Raw genomic sequence first — 25,244 nt, forward strand, 5'->3', positions numbered from 1 at the left:
GCCTCTCTGAGTTGCTGAGGCTAACTTTGAACTCACTATTCTGCCTCAGCTTCCCCAAGGAGCTGGGATTACAAGTGTGCGCCACTGTGCCCAGCTTTGTTCACAATTTTAAGTTTGTCTGTGAGTATATTTTAACTTACTGCATCTCTATTATATTTATTTATTTAAGTTAGTGTTTCCCAAACTTAACTGATCATCAAAATTATCTGGTTAAGGGCTGGGGTTGTAACTGAGTGGAACAGCACTTGCCTAGTATGTGTGAGGAACCTCAGCACCACATAAAAAATAAATAAATAAATAAAATGAAGGTACTGTGTCCATCAGCAAGTAAAAATATTTTTTTAAAAATTATCTGGTTAAATCAAAACTTTTATTAATGCTTTAGATCTTTTCCTATTTATATTGAACAAGAATCTCTAGAGGTAGGTTGTGGGAATCTTTAGTTACAAATAAAAGCTTCCAAGGAGATTCCTATATTGCCATGTTGAAGGAATAGATCATTATATAGAAATTTTATAATTAACCAGGCGTGGTGACACACACCTATAATCCCAGCTACTTGGAAGGTTGATGAAGGAGGATCACATGTTTGAGGCCAGCCTGGGCAATTTAGTGAGACCCTGTCTCAGTAAAAAATAACAAGGGTTTGGGATGCACCTCAGTGGTAGAGCACCCCTCAGTACCAGGGGGAATTTGTTTTTTAATTTTTAGAATTCTAAAAAGATATAATTTTGAAAGTAGCGGAAAGTAAGTGGAGATTATAAGCATTGATACTAACTGAAGTTATTATTATTTTTTTTAAGGAAAAATGAAAGTTGCCCCTTTATTTATTGCCAGAAAGGTTCCCAAAACAGCTGATCCTGACGTTGGTTTGGAAGAGAGCAGGTAAGTCCAATGTAAGTTTTAAAATACCAAAATATTTTATGGAATACATTTTGTATTTATTCATTTATTTTGGTGAGAAAGCATGCATATTATCATTTGGAGCTTTACTAAGTCCATTTTAAAAGGTGACACTAGAGCGGAGTCCGGCAGTAGCACATGTGTGTAATCCTAGCTGCTTGGGAGGCTGAAGCGGGGGATCGTGACTTCAAAACCAGCCTCAGCAACTTAGCAAGACCCTGTCTCAAAATAAAACATAAAAACTGCTGGGGATGTGACTCAGTGGTAAATTGCCCCTGGGTTCAATCCCTAGTACCCTACCTCCAACCCCGAAAAAGATGACACTCCTGACAGTGCTACCACTGCTGTGATCCTGATTATTTACAAATGCTTTGTGGTCATCTCTAGACATAAAATGAGAATAGTAAATAAACAAAACAAAATATAAAATATAAAAATATAAAAGAGTGATTATGAACATTCTGTAAATATTTATATAGCTACTGTGTGCCATGCAGTATTTTTGGCACTAGGTATATTCCGGGGAAGAAGACAGAATCCCCCTGTACTCATGAAGATTATAGACTAAATAAAAGATTGTTTAGGGCTGGGGATGTGGCTCAAGCGGTAGCATGCTCGCCTGCCATGCGCGGCCAGGGTTCGACCCTCAGCACCACATACAAACAAAGATGTTGTGTCTGTCGAAAACTAAAAAAAGATAAATATTAAAATTCTCTAAAAAAATTAAATAAAAGATTGTTTCTATAATTAAATATTAGGTCAACAAATGAAAAATTGGCATTGTGCTAAAGAGAGGTACAAAATGCTATTAGAGTTTATATTAAGGAAGTTTGGTTTGATCAAGGAAGGCTTTGTACAGGATATGATACCTGAACTGAAATCTAAAGGAATATCAGGAGTTCATCAGTGGGAGGAACAGTGTTCCAGCCAGAGAGAACAATTTGTGTCAAAGTACTTGTAGCTAGATGGAACATGGGAGTTTCCAAAGATTGAAATAATACCAGTGTGACTTGAACACAGAGAGCAAGGGTGGGAAGAATATGAGATTAAGCTGGAGAGGTGGGTGCTAGCCAATATAGGATCTTGGAGGCAGTCTAAAAGGATTTTGATTATACTAAGAACAAAAAGAAGTAGCCAAAGGGTTTTAAGCATAATACGGATATAAGCAGAATTGGATTTTGGAAATTTAATGTGCCTGCTGAATTAATCTAACAACTGCATAGAGAATAGAATGAGAATAGAATGAAAGATTCAAGTTGTAATTTGCCAGCTTAGACAAATTAGCGAGACCCTGTCTTAAAATTTAAAAAAATAAAAAGGGCTGGGGGCCTGGGGTTGTAGCTCAGTGGTAGAGCACTCACCTCTGATGCATGGGACCTTAGGTTTGATCCTCAGTACCACATAAAAATAAACAAATAAAAATAAAGATCTTGTGTCCATATACAACTAAAAATATATTTTTAAAAAAGTGTTGGGGATGTAGTTTAGTAGTAGAGTACTCTTAGGTTCAATTCCCAATATGCAAGTAAATAAATAAACACGAAAAGAAAACAGAATATCATGACTCCAATATTTGTGTTAACTTTAAAAAATTGATTTAGAGATAATGATATTGAATTATCTGATCTGGGCACATAGTACATCTTTCTTAGTTTGAAATTTCTTTTGATTGTGTGCTATAGTTTTCAGTGTGGAAATTTTGTACACATTTTGTTAAATGGATCTCTTAAGTATTTCATTATTTGATGTTATTATAAATGATACTATTTTTGTATTTTCATCATAATGGTACTATTTTTTAATTTTCATCATAAATGGTACTATTTTTTATTTTCTAGTTGTTTATTTCTCTAATTTTAGATTTTTTGATATTGAGGACTGAACCCAGGGGTACTCTACTAGTGGGCTACATTTCCAGCCCTTTTTGTTTTTTATTTTGAGGTAGGGTCTCTCACTAAGTTGCCAAGGTTGGCCTTGAACTTAGGATACTTCTGCCTCAGCCTCCGAAATCCCTGGGATTACAGGTGTGCACCATTGCTCCTGATTGTTTGTTTCTTTTTTTTTTCTTTTTTTTTTTATTATTATTAGTTGTTCAAAACATTACAAAGCTCTTGACATATCATATTTCATACATTTGATTCAAGTAGATTATGAACTCTCATTTTTACCCCATATACAGATTGCAGAATCACATCGGTTACACATCCACGTTTTTACATACTGCCATACTAGTGTCTGTTGTATTCTGCTGCCCTTCCTATCCTCTACTATCCCCCCTCCCCTCCCCTCCCCTCCCATCTTCTCTTTCTACCCCATCTACTGTAATTCATTTCTCTCTCTTGTTTTTTTTTTCCCCTTTCCCCTCACTTCCTCTTATGTAATTTTTTTAACAATGAGTGTCTCCTTCCATTTCCATGCAATTTCCCTTCTCTCTCCCTTTCCCTCCCACCTCTCGTCCCTGTTTAATGGTAATCTTCTTCTCATGCTCTTCCTCCCTGCTCTGTTCTTAGTTGCCCTCCTTATATCAAAGAAGACATTTGGCATTTGTTTTTTAGGGATTGGCTAGCTTCACTTAGCATAATCTGCTGTAATGCCATCCATTTCCCTGCAAATGCCATGATTTTGTCATTTTTTAGTGCTGAGTAATAATCCATTGTGTATAAATGCCACATTTTTTTTATCCATTCATCTATTGAAGGGCATCTAGGTTGGTTCCGTAGTCTAGCTATTGTGAACTGTTTATTTCTTTATAGATAATTAATTCATCTTTATCCTGTATATCCTATAATCTGCCAATTCACTTAATTTCTTCTTTTTCTTCTTTTTTTTCTTTTTGATACCAGGGATTAAACCCAGGGGCATTTAACCACTGAGCTACATCCCCAGCCCTTTTTGTATTTTATTTAGAGATAGTGTCTTGCTGAATTACTTAGGGCCTTGCTAAATTGCTGAGGCTGGCTTTGAATTTGTGATTCTCCTGCTTCAGCGTCCCCAGCCATTGGGATTACAGGTGTGTAGCACTGCGCCTGGCTCAATTTCTTCTTCTTCTGTTTTTTTTAACCCAGCCCCAGTTTATTAGAAAAGGTGTGAACAAGGCTATATCAACAGGAGTGGCCCCTTCCCAGCCCTCTATTCACTCTACCTGTACCCTGGTTGTTTTGCCACCTAGGACACAGCTTCAAGTGGCCTGGGCAGCAGGGTCTCTAAAACCTACTCTACTCAATTAATTTAATTTCTTAATTTTTAAAGATTCTGGGTTTTTTTTTCTAAGTTCTGGGGATAGAACCCAGGGCCTCACACATGCTAGGCAAATGCCCTACCCCTGAACTATACCTCTAGCCCTTTAAAAAAATAGTGTGTGTGTGTGTGTGTGTGTGTGTGTGTGTGTGTGTGTGTGTGAGAGAGAGAGAAAGAGAGAGAGAGAGAGATAAGGTCTCAATTATCTAGGCTGATCTGGAACTTGTGATCCTCTTGTCTTGCCTTTCAGGTAACTAGGATTATAGGCATGTGCTACCACATTTGGCCTTTAATGTATATTTTGAAATGGTGGGGTTTTTTGTTTTGTGACTGAGGATTGAACCCAGGGGTGCTTAACCACTGAGCCATATCCCCAGCCCTTTTTTTTTAATATTTATTTTTTTGTAGCTGTATACAATAACTTTTTATTTTTATGTTTTTATGTGGTGCTGAGGATCGAAACCAGGGCCTTGCACAAGCAAGGCAAGTGCTCTACCGCTGAGCCATAACCTCAGCCCCTCCCCAGCCCTTTTGACTTTTTATTTTGAGATAGCATCTCGCTAAATTGCTTGGGACCTTGATAAGTTGCTGAGGTTGGCCTCAAACTTAGATCCTCTTGCCCAGCCTTCCAAGTTTCTGGAATTAGAAGTGTATACCACTGAGCCAGGTCAGGACTTTTTAATTTAATGAGAGGTTTGATCTTGTTTAAAAGTCACAGAAGAAGATTAAGGAGAAGCTGAGCATATAGGAGAAATCTTTAGGGTTTGTTGGGACAATTACATGGAGTCAGTTTCAAGTTATTTTAGAGGAATAAGCCTTGTGTTATAGAGAGCAACTTTCCTATTTTAAGAGGAGAGAGACAGGGCTGGGGCATGGCTATAGCTTAGTGGTAGTGTTTGTGTAGCATGTGTGAGACACTTGGCACCACATTAAAAAAAAATAAAGGTTATTGTGTCCACTTACAACTAAAAACAAAAAAATGACAGAGAGAGGATAGATTTGCTGAGTTTCCTGATTATGTGTTTTTTACATTGGAAGATGAAGAAATACCTATCATATGTTGTTTCCTCTCTAGTGTAAGATGAGATTGCTTGTTGAAGGTGAGGTGTAGGACTAGGCAGGGACTGAGTTCAAAGAGAACGAAGATTTGAAATAGTCTTTGTAGAGTAGGAGATCAAGTGGAACAGAAAAATGTTATTGGGGGCCCTTTGAGCTGATATTGTGAATTCAATTTATGAGCCTAATTTTGTGACTATGGCTGCTCCACAAAAAGTGAGCTATTGCATTGAGTAGATAGTTGAGTGGTATTTAATGATGAAACATGGAATCCAAACAGGTTAAGGAGGGAAATTAATAAAGGAAAATGTCGATGGATGGGGGGAAATAGAGATGTTAATGAATTAGCAGCTAGAGGTTTGAAGAGCTTATGGTTGAAAAACTATAGATCAGCTCTAGCAGTCTGTTTTGCTTTTGTAATATCTTGATTGATTCTGTGCTTTTTAAAATAAAAAAAAAATTGGGGTGTGGAGCATGGTGGTATAGGCCTATAATCCCAGCTATTCTCCTATAATCCCAGCTACTTGGGAAGCTGAGGCAGGAGGATGCAAGTTCAAGGTCAGCCTCAGAAATTTAACAAGACTCTACCTGAAAACAAAAAGGGCTGTATTGAGTAGGTCTGCAGTATAGTGTATGCCTAGTATGTTTAAGCCCCTGAGTTCAATCCCCAATACCCTCTTCCCACAAAAAAAATTTTTGCTGAAGGACAGTCTGAAATGAGGAAAGTAATTGCTTGAGTATACTGTTATTTTATCTGCATTTGCTTTACCTAACGGAATTGTTTTCAGGAATCAGTTTTCTTATTTTGAACTATTTACTTTGATTTCTTTTTTTTTTTTTAAAGAGAGAGTGAGAGAGGAGAGAGAGAGAGAGAGAGAGAGAATTTTTAATATTTATTTTTATTTAGTTCTCAGCGGACACAACATCTTTGTTGGTATGTGGTGCTGAGGATCGAACCCGGGCCACACGTATGCCAGGCGAGCGCGCTACTGCTTGAGCCACATCCCCAGCCCCCTACTTTGATTTCTTAGAGTTATTCTTATGTTCATCAATCTGAGTACCATGAAAAAAATTTTTTAAATAATTTGTGTTGAAAAAAAACTTATGGGGGCTGGGGATGTGGCTCAAGCGGTAGCACGCTTGCCTGGCATGCGTGCGGCCCGGGTTCGATCCTCAGCACCACATACCAACAAAGATGTTGTGTCCGCCGAGAACTAAAAAATAAATATTAAAAAAAAAAAATTCTCTCTCTCTCTCTCTCTCTCTCTCTCTACTCTCTCACTCTTTAAAAAAAAAAAAAAACTTATGTTTAGGGGGTTGGGGTTATGACTCAGCAGTAGAGCGTTCGCCTTGCACGTGAAAGGCCCTGGGTTCGATCCTGAACACCACATAAAAATAAATAAATAAATAAATAAAATAAAGTTATTGTGTACAACTACAAAAAAAATTTAAAAAACCTTATGTTTAGGAAAAGCTGCCAGAATACTACAAAGATTCCCATAGCCCCCTCACCAAGATTTCCTATATCCTTGGCTGCTTTTATTAAGGAATGAAGATTTTACATGATATATGATGACCTTTACCCTGGTTTCATGTGATTTCCTCATGATTAGACTCATCTTATACACTTGTCAGGATTACACAGACTAGTGCTCTGATCTTTTCAGTGCATCACAAAAAGAGGCAAGTAAGGGGCTGGGGCTGTAGCTTAGTAGTAAAGCAGTTGCCTCATAGGTGTGATGCCCTTGGTTTTATCCTCAGCACCAGATATAAACAAACAAACAAACAAACAGATTGTGTTCACCTGTCCCACTGATGGAATGTTAACCTTGATCAGTTGGGTTTGTTTGTGTCTGCCAGACTTTTTCATCTTAAATTCCCCCCTTTCCTTTTGGATTACTTAATATTTTACAGACAAGCTTTATTTGTTTATTTTGTGGTACTGAGGATTGAACCTGGGGTTACTTTCTGACTACATCCCCAGCCTTTTTTATGTTTTATTTTGGGACAGGGTCTCCCTAAATTGCCCAACCTGGCCTTGAACTTGAAAACCTCCTGGGTTGCTGGGATTACAGGTATATGCCACCATGCCTGGGTATTTTTATTTTTTAACAGTATTCCACATGCAAGGCAAATGCTTTTAACACTGAGCTACATACCCAGCCCTTTTAAAACTTTTTATTTTGAGACAGGGTATTGCTAACTTGTCCAGGCTGGCCTTAAACATTTGATCAACCTTCCTTAGCTTCCTGAGTAGCTAGAACGACAGGTATCATGCCTGGTCAGCAAGTATTCTAAAATAATGCCAATAATTATTTTTCATCATACCTGCAGCTATTAGTCTTAACCAATTCTGAATTAATCACACTATGATGCCTACAAAATGGTGATTCTGCTTTGCAGTCATTCTTTTGCTGTGTGGTAGTTTGCTTTTGCATCTTATGTTTGTTTATTTGCTTATCTCATTACTGTTTTATTCAGTGGGCTATATCCTTTAATATTATTTATTTTCATGCTCAAATTGGTTTTTGTTTTTGTTTTTGTTTTGAGAGAGAGAGAATTTTAATATTTATTGTTTTAGTTTTCGGCGGACACAACATCTTTATTTGTATGTGGTGCTGAGGATCAAACCCGGGCCTCACGCATGCCGGGCTAGCGTGCTACCGCTTGAGCCACATACCCAGCCCGCTCAAATTGTTTTTAATTTGGCCAATGTGAGCCTCTTGGCTTGGTTCCTATATCCCTTTGACATAGCCTCATGATTTTTGAGCATATCTTACTTTTTTGAACAGGAAGATGTTCCAGGTTCATCTTTTACTTGCCTTGCTTCAGCTCTGTAGTCAGGTACTTTTACAAGGAAACCTAGTTGCTTTTCATGGAGATTGGTTTTTAGAGACCAAGATCTGTGTGCTCATTGTGTTCATTGTTCCTGATGTGTCACTGCTTCTAGGCCATCTCAGTATATAAAACTTGGACATGCTTTATATATAAATACACATATGTCTAGAAGAAGGAAGCGAGCACGCAGAACTCCATCCTGTCTGGGTCCTCTACCCTGACTGTAGGTGACTGCAGGGTAGGCACGCATTACCTTCACATTACCTTCAGCTCTCAGTCCTACAGAAAGGTTTGGAGGAACTAGGTCAATTTCAAGAGTCCTTAAAACTCTAATTTGTGATGTTTTAGCCAAGAAACTAAAAACAAAACATAATGAATTCCTGGGATAAAAAGTATGGCTATAGAGTGTGGAAATTCTTTGGGAGCTTGCCTTGAATGCCTTAGTACAGGGGTACATTAGTAAACTCAGCCATAGAAACTTCAGTAAGCATCAGCTGGGGCCTCAGTATCGTGAATGCACTGTTCCCATTCTAGAATGCAAGATACTGTAGCCTATTTTTTTTTTTGTGTGTGTGTGTGTGTGTGGTGCTAGGGCTACACATGTTCCACTTTCTCTGGTGATAGTGGTTAATCTAACGGTGGGGAAGAATGCAAGGTGGTCCCCTAAATCTCTGATATGTTGAATTTTGTCCCCACAAAAGATAGATTAATGTTCTAATGCCCAGTACCTCAGAACATGTCCTCATTCAGAGATAGAATTCCTGCAGATGCAATTAATATGAGGCCCCTTAATCCAGTATGACTGCTGTCTATGTTAGAGGAGGACGGCAGACACAGAGACATGGACATGATGGGGGAAAGCCCTGAAATAAGGGACTCTGAGACTGGAGTGAGGTATCTAAACCAAGGAACACCAAAGGCTGCCCCAGAAGCTGAGAGAGACCAGAAGGCTTTTTCTGTATCTATTGAGATCATGTGATTTTGTCCTTGATTCTATTTATGTCTATTACGTTTATTGATTTGTAAATGTTGAAACATTTTTGCAGCCCTAAAATGAAATCAACTTGATTATGATGTTTAATCTTTTTAATGTGCTATTGAATTTGATCTGAAAGTGTTTGTTAAGGATTGTTACATCTTTGTTCATCAAGGATATTGTCCTGTAATTTTCGTTTCTTGATGAGTTTTACCCAGTTTTGATTTCATTGTGATACCAGTTTTGTATACTGAGTTTGGAGGCATTCCCTCCCTTTCTATTTCAAGTACTAATTAGATAATTGGCCTTAGTTGTTTTGGTATGTTTGTTTATTTATTGTATGGTACTGGGAATTGAACCCTTGGGTGCTTTATCACTGAGTTACACCCCCAGCCCTTTTTATTTTGAGGGAGGGTCTCATTTAGTTCCCAGGCTGATATTGAACTTGCATTTCTCCTGCCTCAGCCTCCTGAATTGCTGGGATCATAGATAATGTGCCACTTTGCCTGGCTGCTGTTAGTTCTTTAAAGATCTGGTAAAATTCAGCTGTGACTCTATTACGTCCTGGGTTTTCTCTGTTGGGAGGCTTTTTTTTTTTTTAATATGTATATATAGTTTTTGATAGACACAACATCTTTATTTTATTTTACGTTTTTATGTGGTGCTGAGGATTGAACCCAGAGCCCCACGCATGCCAGGCGAGTGCGCTACCGCTTGAGCCACATCCCCAGCCCACTTCATCTCTAATCTTATTAATTGAATTCTTCCCTCTGGATTTCTCAAGGGAGCATGACCCTCCCATCACATTGAGGACTGACTTCTATACCCCAGATATGTGAGACAATAAATTTTCATTATTGTGAGCTAAAACACACACACACACACACACCCCTAAAACTATTTTTCAATATATAACATAATATATATGCATATTTTATATTAACACTTTGTATTTCTCTCCTTGGAGTTTACTTTCTGCTCTTGGAACACACTAATTTAGCTACAACTATACCTCTTTTCCCCGTTTCCTCCTATTAACAAAAGAAAAAATATATCTCCTCTATTCTAAGATTAATTTCTCTAATCTGGCTTCAAGACTCTTCTTCCAGGGCTGGGGTTGTGGCTCAGTGATAGAGCACTTGCCTCGGATGTGTGAGGCACGGGGTTTAATTCTCAGCACTACATATAAAAAATAAAGGTCCATCAACGACTAATAAAAATATTTTAAAAAAGACTCTTCTTCCGCTCATTTCACTCAAGATATTGCAATTCTAACTCTCTATCTGGCAGTTAGGAAAGGATATATAAGCTTTGATATACCACCCACTACAGTCCTTCCCCTACCACCACCACTCCAGCCTTCCATTCTCCCCCACCCTTTCACCTCTTCCACTTCTACCATTGTAGTCAAGATTCCTGTGATTCATAATCTAATGATAAGCCAGTTAAGCTGGGTGCAGTGTTATATGCCTATAATTCCAGCAGTTTAGGAGGCTGAAGCAGGAAGATCCCAAGTTCAAAACCAGCCTCAGCAACTAATTGAGGCCCTGTCTCAAAATAAAATACAAAAGGGGCTGGGGATGTGGGTCAGTGGGTAAGCAACCCTGGGTTCAATCTCTGATACCAAGAAATTTAAATAAAGATAATTCAGTGAGATAGACATCAATTTTCTGCTATTATATTGGAAACAATACATTTACAAGTTCTTTGGTTAACTTTTTGAAATGTGGCACTGATTTTGTTTTCTAATTACAACATAAATGAGTGTTTAACAACAACAACAACAACAAAAAAAAAACCCTGGGGATGGAGATGTAGTTCAGTGGTAGAGTATTGGCTTAGCCTGCTGGAGACTCTGCATTAGATTCCCAGCACTGAAAACAAAACAAAATATCAAGGGAAAAAACTCTCCTTCCACCTACAGATATCCCGTTAACATTTTGGTGGATGTCCTTCAAGTCATTGTTTAAAATACATATTTGTTTTTATTAATTAATATGGCAGGCTTTTATATTAGTGTTATATAAGCCAAAAAAGAATTCTACTAGCTAACATCTTAGATGGGTGATTAATCTTTAAGTTAAATTTTAGTATTTATTTTCTAGGTATTTTATTCTAGGTGTTTATAACCTTAGCTCTTCTTTTTCAAATCATTTTCTAAAGTCAAGATACATCTGAGAAATCTCAGGACTGTGATGTACAATTTAAAGCAAAGCGTGATTTTCTAATGAGTGGTTTGCCAGATTTGTTGAAACGACAAATTGCAAAGAAAGCTGCTGTTCTGGATGTGTACAATTCATTGAGTACCAGTTTCCAGAAAGTTGTTCATATACAACAAAAAGATGATGGTAAGTTTATTATTATTGAACATTTACTCTTTTTTAACTGTTAGAAGTAATATAAAATTATATAGGTAGTTTAAAATGAAGCTAAGTTTTCTTAGCCTCAGGTCATTCTTTTTGTGATTTTAGTGGGAATTTTAAGTATATGTTTCATCCTCTTTTCCTTAGCCTTTTACTCAGTTTAATGAGAATGGAGGTTTGCAGAGCAAGGAAGCCAAAGGGAACCTTCCTCCATACCTTGTCAGAAACATGCAGGAAAGTGTGAAGGACCTTGAGTGAATATTCTCTAGACAGGCACTATGTTCTAAAAGGAAGGCAGTTCCTCTCTGAAATCAGAGCAGATCATCTTTATTTCTCTGAAGTGCTGGGAATTTAGCTCACTGGGAGAGCACTTGGCCTAGCATGCATGAGGCCCTGGGTTCCATCACCAGCACTCTTTAAAGAAAAAAAAAAGTGTGTGTGTGTGTGTGTGTGTGTGTGTGTGTTTGTAAGTAAACACACACACACATTTGTCCTGTCCATTATTATTATATGCTCAGAGAAATCCATTCACATCCTTTCAGAACAGCTTCAACTATTTAGTACCATATTAGTCTCTTCATAGAATACACAGGTAACAAGTAGCAAGGAAGCTGTGCAAAAGTATCTTATTCCATGGTGTCAGCCTAATCATAATCCAGTTTTATTTGGATTCAGATGCTATAACAACCATAACCTTTACTTGCAGTTTTTAGTTACTGATAAAGTACAAAAAAGGCTTTTATCATTACATCAGCATTACTTCTACCCAGAGATGTTTTTGTTTAATTTTATTTTGTAGCTTCAAGGTTCTGGGGCTGGTGTTGTAGCTCAGTGGTAGAGTGCTTGCCTAGCAAGTGTAAGCACTGGGTTTGATCCTCAGTACCACATAAAAGTAAATAAGTAAATAAAATAAAGATTTTTTTAGAAAGACAAGTTCAGCTCAGCTGGTTTTGAGGTTTGGTTTTGTGCATTCCTCATGACCATGAAATGCATGTTGTTTTCTATTCTTTTTTCTTTTCCTTTTGTGTTTCTGACCTTATTACCTAATAAGTTTTGTTCAGCCTCTTTTGGTATAGGGAATTTCTCAGTCTAATAATTTTTTCTGCTTTTCCCTATTTTGCATTTCTGCCACTGTCATTAAGTTGATGAAAAAAAACCTTTTTTTTTTTCTTGTGGTCTTGGGAACCAAACCCAGAGCCTCATGCATGCTGGGCAATTACTGTAACACTGAGCTATATCCCCAATTCAACCTTTTTTAATATCATGTTTAAATATAACAATGGATTGTGCTTTTTTTTTTTTTTTTCCTGAATGCGATTTTTCAAAGAAGTGCTACTATAAAACTTAGCATTCTTTCTTTCTTTTTTGTTGGGGGCAGGTGTTGCTAAGGATTGAATCCAGGGACATTCTACCATTGAGCTATATTTCCAGTCCTATTTTTCATTTTCAATCAGGGTCTTGCTAAGTTGCCTAGGCTGTCCTTAGATTTGCAATCCTCCTGCCTCAAACTCCAGGATCACTGGGATTATAGGTGTATATTTCCATGCCTGGCCCAAATTTAGTATTTTTGTTTTTAGATGAGCAGATGAGGCAAGAACTGGGGGAATCCCCTTTCTTTTTCATCCTTAATAATTATGAAGTACTCATTGTTAATCGGAATTCTGCTGAGCACTTATCACACTCATTTTACCACACTCATTTGGAATCTTGTTCATATAAGAATGATAGTTGGCAGAATTTGGATTGGAATACAGATTTGACTTTAAAGTTTAAACTTTAAATGAGTTTGCTAATACCCCCTAAAATCCTAAAAATTTTTTTTAAATATTTATTTTTTAGTTTTAGGTGGACACAATATCTTTATTTTATTTTTACTTGGTGCTAAGGATCGAACCCAGTGCCTCCTCACACATGCTAGACGAGCACACTACCACTTGAGCCACATCCCTAGCCCCAAAATCCTAAAATTTTTACCCTAAGTATCAAAACTGATTAAAAAGAAATGAAAGTTTGCTAATATGTGCTTCTTTTAACAACTGGGAAGAATTTTTATTAATTATATTTGTTAGAGGTAAGGATATTGTTCCCTTTGTACTCATTTGGGTTTTTGGTACTTTTATGATAACAATGTGGTTGTCACATCATTTTTGTTTGTTTTTTGTGGTGTTAGGATTTATCAAGTCTTTTCATATTCGACATTCAATAAACACAGTATAAAAAGTTAATTAAGATAGTTTTTCTGTTTCTCTTCAGGGTGTTGGTTATGGAATTTGAAACTACCTTCTTGTCCTCTGTTAACTACATTTAAGGAGTCTAATACTAAAGTAATAGATCTCTCAAAATGTGTTATTGCTCTTGGTGAATTTTCAACATTGAATTCAAATTCAAAAAGTAATTCTGCTGTCATGGTAAGTCTAGAGAGCTAATCTGTTGTTGTAGGGCATTTTGTTCACATCTTTCAGAGGAAAAAAATTGGATGCTACTTTTTTAACCTAGAATTCCTTTTCTTCCCCTAATGTCCAATTTTTTAAAAGTGTATCTAATTGAAATACAGATTTCTTTTAAATATTCACAGAGTTACACATGTGCACACACACACACACACACACACATACATGATTTCAGTTCTGGGGATTGAATCCAAGGACAATCTAGCTCTGGGCTACATCCCCATCCTTTTTTTTTAAGAGAGAGAATTTTTTAGTTTTCGGTGGACACAACATCTTTATTTTATTTTTATGTGGTGCTGAGGGTCGAACCCAGCGCCCCACGCATGCCAGGCGAGCGCGCTACTGCTTGAGCCACATCACCAGCCGCCCCTATCCCTTTTTAATTTTTTTAAATTTTGAGACAGGTCTCCCTAAATTGCCTAGGCTGGCCTTGAACTGGCCATCCCCCTGCCTCAGCCTCTTGAGTTGCTGGGATTACAGGCGTGTGCCACCACACCCAGTAAATACAGAGCTTGAAAAACATTTTAAGAATTAATAATAGCCGGGCTGGTGATGTGGCTCAAGCCATAGTGCACTGACCTGGCATGCGTGCGACACAGGTTCAGTCCTCAGCACTACATACAAACAAAGATGTTGTGTCTGCCGAAAACTAAAAAAAAAGATAAATATTAAAAAATTCTCTCTCTCTCCTTTTTTTTTTTAAAAAAAAAAGAATTAATAATAGCCAACTTCAAAGAAATGTTAGATTATATAGCACAATTAGATGCTTTATAAGTCAGCACTGTTTAATAGTGTGTAAAGTACAATTACTTGTAAAGAAAAAATATATGAAATAAGTCTTTCAAAAATTATGCAAGTGCAGCTTTGTGTTTAATGACTAAAGCTAATCCAACATTTATATTGACTTAATATGAACAGAACATAGTTGGTAGTTTTGTGATTAACATTCATAAATGATATGTGTTTGCTATTATGCATTTTATTCTTCATTGCAGCTTATAAGGACAAGGAAGAATTTTACTAACGAAGTAAGAAATCTTTTGCTAGAAGAAATTAGGTGGTCAAATCCTGAATTTTCTATGGGAAAATATTTTCCCTTGCTTCTAAAAAAACAAATTGAGCACCAGGCACTTTCTGAGTATCATGGTAAACAAGGTTAGTGATCATTGTTATCATTAATGTTAATATTTTGGTTTTGAAACATAAAGACTTAGGCTTTGACTCTTAGAAGCAGCCACCATAGACAGAACATTGCTTCCAGATGGCAAGGAGAAATGTTAACTTCAAGCAAAGCATCTTGAGCAATGCAATATTAGTGCCTGCCAGCTTCCGTAGATGTCAATCCAAAGGCAGTTTTAATTATAAATCATTCATTTAAGGAAAGCCAGATAAGAGGATTTTAACTTACATATCTTATACAAAAGGCACTCAAATATTAAAAGTCTCAGCTTACTTTCAGTATGTCACATTCCATTCTTACCTTTTCATCTTAATGTCATAAGACTACAGGCTAATTAGAAGTGATATGAAGATTATTGAGTGTTGAAAATGCTTTTTGTTGATTAACAGCACATGCATTTTATGATTTCCCAAATCAGAAAATCCACAAGTAGAGCTTGATAACAATCAAAGAGAAAGCAAAAGGAAACGAGTGGAAATAGAAAATCAGAAGTCAAAAAGAAAGAAACCAAATGAATATTCAGTAAGTCCAGTAAAGATAAATGGGAAGCCAGAAGAACTTGACAAAAGAAACAACTCTTTTGAGAAAAAGCTAGGTTCTTCCAAAGGTATATTTTCTAAAATGTCTCGGAAGAAACAAACTGCTTTGAGTACACCATGTAAAGTGAAAACAGGAGCAGTAGAAGATGATGATATTCTGATCATAGATGGTGACAGAGAGTTTCCAGCAGAAATATCTTCCATTTCTGGTAAATTGGATTTTCTTCCTCTCAACTTAGAACTTGGTTTTTAATCTCTCATTCTTTTTCCGTCTCTGCATTATTTTTTTTAAACATTTAATTTTTAGTTGTAGGTAGACACAATATCTTTATTTTATTTTTATGTGGTACTAAGGATTGAAACCAGTGCCTCATGCATACCAGGCAAGTGCTCTACCTCTGAGCCACATCATCATCATCATCATCATTATTTTCATTATTATCATTATTATTATAATTATTATTATTGGTACTGAGATTGAACCTGGAGAATGTTTAACCACTAAGCCACATCCCAGCCCTTTTTATTTTTCATTTTGAGACATGATCTCACTAAATAGCTCAGGGCCTAAGTTGCTGAGGCTTGCTTTGAACTGGGATCTTCCTTCGTCAGCTCCATGGCTGTTCAGATTACAGTCATGCACCATCAAAGCCAGCCATTTTCCCCTCTCTCAAAAAATTTTTTTGAACTAGGCGCAGTGGTGCACCCTTGTAATCCCAGTGACTCGGGAGTTCAAAGCCATCCTCAGCAATGGTGAAGTGCTTAACAACTCCCTGAGACCCTGTCTCTAAATTAAATAAAATACAAAATAGGGCTGGAGATGTGGCTCAGTAGTTGAGTGCCCCCAAGTTCAATCTCCAGTACCAAAAAAAATTTTTTTTTTCCTTTTTTTAAATTTTGAGCTGGGTTCTTGCTATGTTACCAGGCTGGGCTCGAACTCAAGATCCTCCTGTTTTAGCCTTCCTTTTTTTTTTTTTTTTTTTTAATGTTTATTTTAGTTGTAGGTGACCTTTATGTTATTTTTATGTGTTGCCGAGGATGGAACCCGGAACCTCACATGTGCTAGGCGAGTGCTTTACCACTGAACCACAATCCCAGCCCTGTTTTAGCCTTTTTAGTAGCTGGGACTGTGGGCAGACACCACCATTCCCTACCACCCTTTCTTTTAATGTACATCTATTGCAATTTTTAAACAATGTATGTCCAACGTATTCCTTTGAATTCATCCATTTTATATAAACTTTATGTATAATTTAATATTTGGTATTGCAAGTCACCAGTCTTTTTTTTTTCCTGTGGTGCTAGGTATTGAATTAATATTTAGTTTTTCTATTAGGAGTATAGCATTTGTCTTTTTATACTGATTGACGTCATATGGTGTTTTAAATATTTTCATTGGTCAAAAGAAACCACATATGCTGCCTTTGTTCTATAGATGTTTGGGTTTTATAAAAATTATTTTTAATAGTCATATTTCTTGATTGGTTGTTAAATTTTAAGATGTACTTCTTTATACCTTTCATGAGATTTAATGGTGGTTAGGTTTGGGGTTTTTAGTACCAGAGAATAAATCCAGAGGAGCTTAACCCCAGAGTCACATCCCCAGCCCTTTTTATATTTTATTTTGAGACATGGTCGCATTGAGTTGCTTAAGGCCTAACCAATTTGCTGAGGCTGGCTTTGAACTATGATCTTCCTGCCTTAGGCCCCAGGGATTGCAGACCTGCATGCCCACTGAGTGCAGTAGTTAGTTTTTTTGTTACTGTTGTTGCTTTTTTTTTCCCCCAGGGGGTTGGATTTGGTGTAGAAAATTTTAAAGTAATGTTTAAGTTTTAAAAATTACATTTTTGGCATTTTATAAATGTAAATATTTTTACAAATATGTATTATTTCATTATAAAAAATGTAAATGTCTAAGAATATATGCTTATGTCAAGGAGTGAATACTATCTTAGCTTTTTCTTTTCTGCTTTAGATTCTGGAACTGAAGACATGCTTTGGACAGAAAAGTATCAACCTCAGAATGCCAGTGAACTCATAGGCAATGAGTTAGCTATAAAAAAGTTACATAGGTTGGTGAAATTTTTAAAGCATTAAAAATTTTTATAAATTTAGTGTTCAGTTAAATCTAAAAGTTAGAAATTACAAACTAACATACTAAATGGGAAACATCATTAAAAAAAAAGAATTTTAAGTGAAGTTTCTCTCTTCTCATATTTCCACTGCCCAAGGTTACTGCTATTAAAACTTATTTTTATAATATCTAAAGTTTAAGAGATGTTGATATTCTGTGAATTTTCTTTTTATTAATATACTTTATGACAGTTGGTTGAAAGACTGGAAGAGAAGAGCTGAACTGGAAGAAAGACAGAATTTGAAGGGAAAAAGAGAAGAGAGACAGGAAGGTATTTGACTCATTTTTTTTCTTCTTAACTGAACATTTTTTTAGAGTTAAATTAGCTCGGGGCTGGGCATGTGGCTCAAGCGGTAGCGCACTTGCCTGGCATGCATGCGGCCTGGGTTCGATCCTCAGCACCACATACAAAGATGTTGTGTCTGCCGAAAACTGTGATCCAGTAAAAAAAAAAACTAAAAATAAATAAATAAATAAATAAATAAATATTAAAATTCTCTCTCTCTTAAAAAAAAAAGAGTTAAATTAGTTCAAACATTTTTATGTAATTTTAAAATTAGTATATAATATTTGGCTTAACTTTTATAAATTCATTTTCCAGTATTTATTGTCAAGAAATTTCAGGGGACTGGGGTTGTGGCTAAGTGGTAAAGTGCTCGCCTAGCATACATGAGGCGAGTTCGATCCTCAGCACCACATAAATGTAAAATAAAGATATTGTGTTCACTTAAACCTAAAAAGTAAATATTTTTAAAAAAAAGAAATTTGGGGTGTTTGATTATTGGGTTTCATGAGATAGAATTGCTGCCTAAACAATTAATCATTTTATATGTTTTTGAATAATTTTTCAGATTTGTCAGATAGCAAAGACTTTAAAGGCAGTTCAGATGATGAGGAAGAGAGTCGTCTTTGCAATACTGTTCTTATAACAGGGCCAACAGGAGTGGGAAAAACTGCTGCAGTGTATGCTTGTGCTCAGGAGCTTGGATTCAAGGTTAGTAGGTGCAGTGGAAGAATGTTAATGTTAATAAGTAACCTTGACCTAAAAGAAAACATAAAGTATTCTGCCATTTTCTCATTTATTCTTCTAGATATTTGAAGTAAATGCCTCTTCCCAGCGCAGTGGTAGACAGATTCTGTCTCAGCTGAAGGAAGCTACTCAGTCCCATCAAGTAGACAAGCAAGGTGTAAACTCACAAAAACCCTGCTTTTTTAACAGCTACAACATAGGCAAGTCACCGAGTAAGTAAATTATTTTTCTTAAGGTATAGCCTTTTGAGAAAAGTAAAACCTGAGAAAATAGTTTTAAATTGTCAACATTTTGCTTTTTTTTTTTTTTCCCATAACTGGGGTATAGAATCTAGTAGTATTCCCCATTTTTTTTTTTTTTTTTAGTTTATATTTGAGACAGGGTCTAGCTAAATTACCCATGCTGGCCTTCAACTTGGGATCCTCCTGCCTCAGTCTCCTGAGTAGCTGGGATAGCACCATGTCTTGCTTGCCATTCATTTTAAATCTTTTCTTGCATATTAACATGTTTTGTTTTTTCCCCTGGACTATTTTAAAACAAAATAAATCTGAGGGACTTCATGTAATTTTACCCACATATACTTTCTGTTTTCCTAAATATTTTTTTGTAGTTGTAGTAAGACACATTACCTTTAATTATTTAATTAATTAATTAATCAATCAATTTTTTTGTGTGTGGTGCTGAGGATCAAACCCAGGGCCTCACACATGAGGCTCTACTACTGAGCCATAACCCCAAACCACCCCCCAACACATATGCTTTTAACCAATAAAGGCTTTTTGAAAAGCATATCAATAGTATCATAATCAGGTCTAACAAAATGCAATATATTACTTAATATCCTCTAATATACTGATTTTTAGTTTCCTGTTGTTCACATTGTTTGTTCAAATCAGGATCCAAACAAGGTTCATATCTTATATTTAGTGGTTTTTTTTTTTTTTTTTAATCTCCTTAACAATTCCCTGACCCATTATTTTCATGTTGTTTATATGTTGAACAGCCTGTCATTTGCCATAGGATTTCTCGTAGTTTAGACTTGGCAATGACTGTATCCTCACACTGTCAGTTAACATTTTCCTCTTCCCTATATTTCTTATAAATTGGTGGTTAGATAATGGGGCTTGATTAGATTCAAGTCTGTTTTGTGTGTGGCATATGTGAATAGGTAGGCTTCTACTTCTTATGACATAGCAGCAGAACACACATCCTTCTTAGTGATATTGAGAGTAATCAATGAATTCAAGTATTTTCATTCTGACCCATATACCATAACCTCTCTTACCTTTAGTTAATGGTACTTTAGACCCACTAATGATCTTTGTCTAATGGAATAATTATTGTTAGGGATTTTAAAATGATGATATTGTAATTCTCTCAGCCTTTTTGCATTTATTAGTGGGAATTCTGAGAAGCACTATTCTTTGTCAACTATTTGGATACTTTAAAATATAGTTCATAGATATAAACTGTATTTTAAAATGGTTCTTTTTTATTTTTCTGTACTGGGGATTGAACTCGGGGGTGTTTTATCACTGAGGTACATCCCCAACTCCCTTTTAAAAAAAATTATAATTGTAGATGGACAGAATGCCTTTATTTTAGTTGTTTATTTATACATTGTGCTAAGAATCAAACTGAACCCAGTTCCTCACACAGATGCTAGGCAAGTGCTCTGCCACTGAGCTGTAGCCCCAGCCCTTCACATCCCTTTTTAATTTTTATTTTGAGACAAGGTCTGACTAGGTTATTTACATCCTCACTAAATTGATTAGGCTGGTTTTTTGTTGTTGTTCTTGTTCTTTTTAGTTATATGTGACAATAGAATGTATTTTGAGGGGGGTTGGGGTAGAGCATTTGACTAGCATGTGTAAGGCACTGGGTTTAATCCTCAGCAATACATAAAAATAAGTAAATAAAATAAAGGTAATGTGTCTATCTACAACTAAAAAGAAAAAGAAAAGAATGTATTTTGATTACTATACATGCATGCAGTGTAACTTTTCATTCTTGTGGTTGTACATGATGTGGAGTTACACAGGTCATATATTTATATATGAACATAAGGGCTGGGGATGTGGCTCAAGCGGTAGCGCGCTCGCCTGGCATGCGTGCGGCCCGGGTTCGATCCTCAGCACCACATACCAACAAAGATGTTGTGTCCGCCGAGAACTAAAAAAAAAAATAAATATTAAAATTCTCTCTCTCTCTCTCTCTCTCTCTCTCTCTCTCTCTCTCTCTCTCTCTCTCCCACTCTCTCTTTAAAAAAAAAAAAAATGAACATAAGAAAGTTAGGTCAGATTCATCCTACTTTCTTTCCTATTTCCATTCTCAGTCTCTTCCCCTTCATTCCCCTTTGTCTAATCCAATGAACTTCTCTGCCTCCCCACTTATTATATGTTAGCATTTGCTTATTAGAGAGAACATTGGGCCTTTGGTTTTTTGGGTTGGCTTATTTCACTTAGCATGACAGTCTCCAGTTCCGTCCATTTACTTGCAAATGCTAAGGCTGGCTTTGAATTTGCTATCTTTCTGCCTTGGCCTCCCATACCACTGGGATTACAGGCATGTGCCATCATGACCAGCTCTTTCTTTTATTTTCTTGTTCTTAGAGTAATGATATTTTAGCAGCCTCCAAATTGACCAAGTAGGTTTTTTTTTTTTTTTCCCCTTGGGGGGAGAGGGGTTGGTATTACTATGAACTCATGGATTTTAACATATTTAATGTTTTTCAGTCCTTTGTGTTCATTATTCATTGCAATTTTTAAATTGGTTTCTTTATCACTAGGTTTTTGTTGTTGTTGTTTCTTTTTTTCTTTTTTTGGTACCAAGGATTTAACCCAGGGCACTTCACCACTGAGCTACATCCCAGACTTTTTTTTTTTTTAATATTTATTTTTTAGGTGTAGATGAATACAACACAATTTTTTTTTTTTAATGTGGTGCTGAGGATCGAGGATCAAACCCAGGGCCTTGTGCATGCAAGGCAAGCATGCTACCACCTGAGCTATATCCTCAGCCCATTTCTGTACTTTTTATTTGCGTCTATTTTACTCTGATGTGTTTCTACTTAACATGTACTCAGTCTTTCCAATAGTTTTTTTTTTTTTCATTTGTTCTTTTTAGATATACATGACAGTAGAGCACATTTTGACATATTATACATACATAGAGTATATAGTTTTTTTTGTTTTTTGTACTGGGGATTGAACCCAAGGTTATTCAGCCACTGAACCACATGCCCAGTCTGTTTTTATTTTTTATTTTGAGACACAGTCCTGCTAATTGCTTAGGGCCTCACTAAGTTTTTGAGGCTGGCTTTGAACATTCCATCCTCCTGCCTCAGCTTCCTGAGTTGCTGGGATTACAGGTTTGTGCCACATAGACATAGAGGTTTTTGAACATAAGGAGTACAATTACAGTAACTATTTTAATATTTTTAATCTATGTATATCTATTATCTGCATTGTCTCTGGTTTGGTTTTTCAATTGATTGTTTTTTCTTTTTTTTTCTTTATTATGGATTGTAGTTTTCTATTTCTTTGGATAGAAAAAGAACATATGCTCTGGAATTAATGCCTTGGAGCTTCTGGGGGTAGAGATCAGTAATTTATTTTTTTAACTCTATCCTCCAAAGCATCTTTAGAAATATATATTTCTTGCTTCTAACGTCAGTTTACAATAGGGATAAGCTGAAGTTAAACAATAAAATTTATGTTCTGTTGTCATTTTTTCCGCTATCCTCTTCTGACCTCAAGCAAATGTTGAGCAACTCACTAAAGGGATTGTGATCGTTACTTGTTATTTCTTTGGAAAAGAGTGTTTTCCAAATTTTCCGTTTTCCAAATGGTTGGTTTGCCTTCTCTATGTGGGCATAAGTAACAATATAGTGATTTTTTTTTTTTTTACTGTATTGAGCATTTGAATGTAAGAATGAAAGAAAATTTCTGTATCTTTGATTTTTACCTAATAAGGAGAAATATACAATCTTGCTACCTGTATAGTTTTAGAATGTTTATCCTTAAACACAGTTTGTTTTGTGCAGAAAAATTAAACTCTCCTAAGAAAGTTGTTACTTCACCAAGGAAACTTCCTCCATCATCACCAAAAAGTAATGGGCAGAAGCGAGGAATTCCCCCTAAAACTTTGGCAAATTACTTTAAAGTATCTTCCAAGTCCAAAAATAATGAAGAAATAGGAGAACTTCTGGAAAGTAACAAAGGTAAATCCTTAAACTGACAAATAAACTTGGCTTTTAATTTTTATTTTTTTAATTTGTCAATGGACTTTATTTATATGCAGTACAGAGAATCAAACCCAGTGCCTCACACATGCTAGGCAAGTGCTGTACCACTGAGCCACAAACTTGGCATTTTTTAATAATAATGGTCCGGATACATGAAAATATGCAGATATTTCATGAGTTCCTATTGCTGTTATTGAAAGCTGAATTATACTGAAGGTTCTACATATAGAAGTTCTGTTTCAGTTTTTTTTAAATATATATTTATTTTAGTTATAACGGACCTTTATTTTATTTATATATGGTGCTGAGACTCAAACCCAGGGCCTCACACATGCAAGTGCTCTACCCTGGAGCCACAACTTCAGTCCCGTTTCAGTTTTGATAAGGATTTCAGATGATGCTTATACTGTGTTTTATTTTACTGGCTATTTACTTGAGGAGCTGTTTCAGGAACCACCTCAAGTTCAAGGGCAATCTATGTAACTTAATATGACCATCTCAAAATTAAGAAAAATAATAATGAAAAGGACTGAGGATGTAGCTTAATGGTAAAACATTTGCCTAGTATGTGTAAGCCAAAAATGTTGATTTTTGCCTAAAATAGCAATATTTTATTTATTCAGGAATTAAAAATTCTTTGGAACAGAAGCAAATTACTCAGACTAAATCTGCAAGTGTACCTAATTCAAACATCAAAGAATTTGGAGCTGAAGAACCCAACAGGAAAAATGCAACATCTCTTATTCTTTTTGAGGAGGTAGGCTTACAGAGGTACAACATTCATGACATCTCAGGGTAAAAATTTCTTTAAAAACATACACACACACACACACACACACACTCTCTCTCTCTCTCTCTCTCTCTCTCTCTCTCTCTCTCTCTCTCTCTCATTCCTCCCATGGTGCTGGGGATTGAACTCAGGGTCTTACACAGGCTAGTTAAGTGCTCTATCACTGAGCTCCATCCCCAGCCAATCTATTTGATTAAAGCAAATGAAACTGTTATCTCTTGAATTTTTTTAGGAAGATAATTAATGCAATTCAATGTTACTAATTATTTAATGATCATAGAAATTATTCTGACCTTCAATCTATCCACTTACAGGTGACTGCATTTTTTTGGTTTTAATGTTTAATATTTGATAATCAAAAAAATTATACTATAAGATATAAGCTTTCATCATGGGCTGACAATACTTTTTTTTTAATTTTTTTTTTTTAAAGAGAGAGAGAGAGAGAGAATTTTTCAATATTTATTTTCAAGTTTTCGGCAGACACAACATCTTTGTTTTTTGTATGTGGTGCTGAGGATCGAACCCGGGTCGCACGCATGTCAGGCGAGCGCGCTACCAGTTGAGCCACATCCCCAGCCCCTGACAATATTTTTTTAAAAATTAATAAATTTTGTCTCTCACAGGCGTATAGTATTTTTACTCTGTATACATAATTGAGATCTAGTAAGTATTTTGTTACTTGTTAATATTCTAATAAATGGTTTGTAGGTTGATGTCATTTTTGATGAAGATGCTGGTTTTTTGAATGCAATCAAAACATTCATGGCAACAACGAAACGACCTGTAATCCTTACTACAAGTGGTATGTAACAATGATTTTGGTACAAAAAATTACTTTTGGTTAAAATGTTTAGGAAAGCCTCTAATTTTGTTCCTTTAAAAATGAGTTGACTGGTCCACACAGTGAGGTGTACCTATAGTCTCAGCTGCTCTGTAGACTGAGGCAAGTGGATATCTTAAGGATTCTTCAAATTTGAAGGAAAAAAAAATTGATTTGCAACCTTCAGTAACTAAAAACTATTGTATTATTTCACAAATATCGATGACTTTTTAAAAATAGGTATTACATTGGATAACCATGTTGAGTATTAGATATTTAGTAAGCTGACCACAGCCTGGAACACAGATTTATGGATTAGCTAGTGTTACAATAGGAAAAAATATCAGATCATTTTCTTTCTTCTTCATTGTATCTGTAATTAGATCAGCAGACCTCATTTTCTAGTCCTTTCTACAGTTACTTAACATTGAATTTAAGCACCTTATGACACTTCCAATATGGATTATTGCACATTTTAGCTAAAGTAAGCTATCATCAACCTAACAGAATCTCCTTTCTCAGGAATTAGCATTGCATAGTTTTCAAAACTCGTACAATTTCCTTTCTTTTAAAAAAATTACAAATATTATATTTTCATTTTTGTCTAATATTTTTCATTGCATTATTCAGGAGACTAGCTCTGCCATAGACTTCTAAGAAAATGTATATGTTTTAGATT

General features: G+C 35.9%; 1 protein-coding gene across 1 annotated transcript in view; it reads left to right on the forward strand.

Moving 5' to 3' along the window:
* Positions 1-25,244, forward strand: part of Atad5 (ATPase family AAA domain containing 5) — a 59,380-nt gene that overhangs the window by 17,301 nt on the left and 16,835 nt on the right. Inside the window, exons 6-17 of the mRNA XM_026388900.2 lie at positions 804-885; positions 11,174-11,358; positions 13,627-13,781; positions 14,819-14,978; positions 15,422-15,751; positions 17,518-17,614; positions 17,868-17,947; positions 18,528-18,670; positions 18,768-18,918; positions 22,752-22,928; positions 23,576-23,709; positions 24,454-24,547. Coding sequence (XP_026244685.2) covers positions 804-885; positions 11,174-11,358; positions 13,627-13,781; positions 14,819-14,978; positions 15,422-15,751; positions 17,518-17,614; positions 17,868-17,947; positions 18,528-18,670; positions 18,768-18,918; positions 22,752-22,928; positions 23,576-23,709; positions 24,454-24,547 — 1,788 coding nt within the window. The remainder of the gene's footprint in view (positions 1-803; positions 886-11,173; positions 11,359-13,626; positions 13,782-14,818; positions 14,979-15,421; positions 15,752-17,517; positions 17,615-17,867; positions 17,948-18,527; positions 18,671-18,767; positions 18,919-22,751; positions 22,929-23,575; positions 23,710-24,453; positions 24,548-25,244) is intronic.

The sequence above is a fragment of the Urocitellus parryii genome, chromosome 7, assembly GCF_045843805.1.
Source record: "Urocitellus parryii isolate mUroPar1 chromosome 7, mUroPar1.hap1, whole genome shotgun sequence".
In the NCBI taxonomy this organism is placed as follows: domain Eukaryota; kingdom Metazoa; phylum Chordata; class Mammalia; order Rodentia; family Sciuridae; genus Urocitellus; species Urocitellus parryii.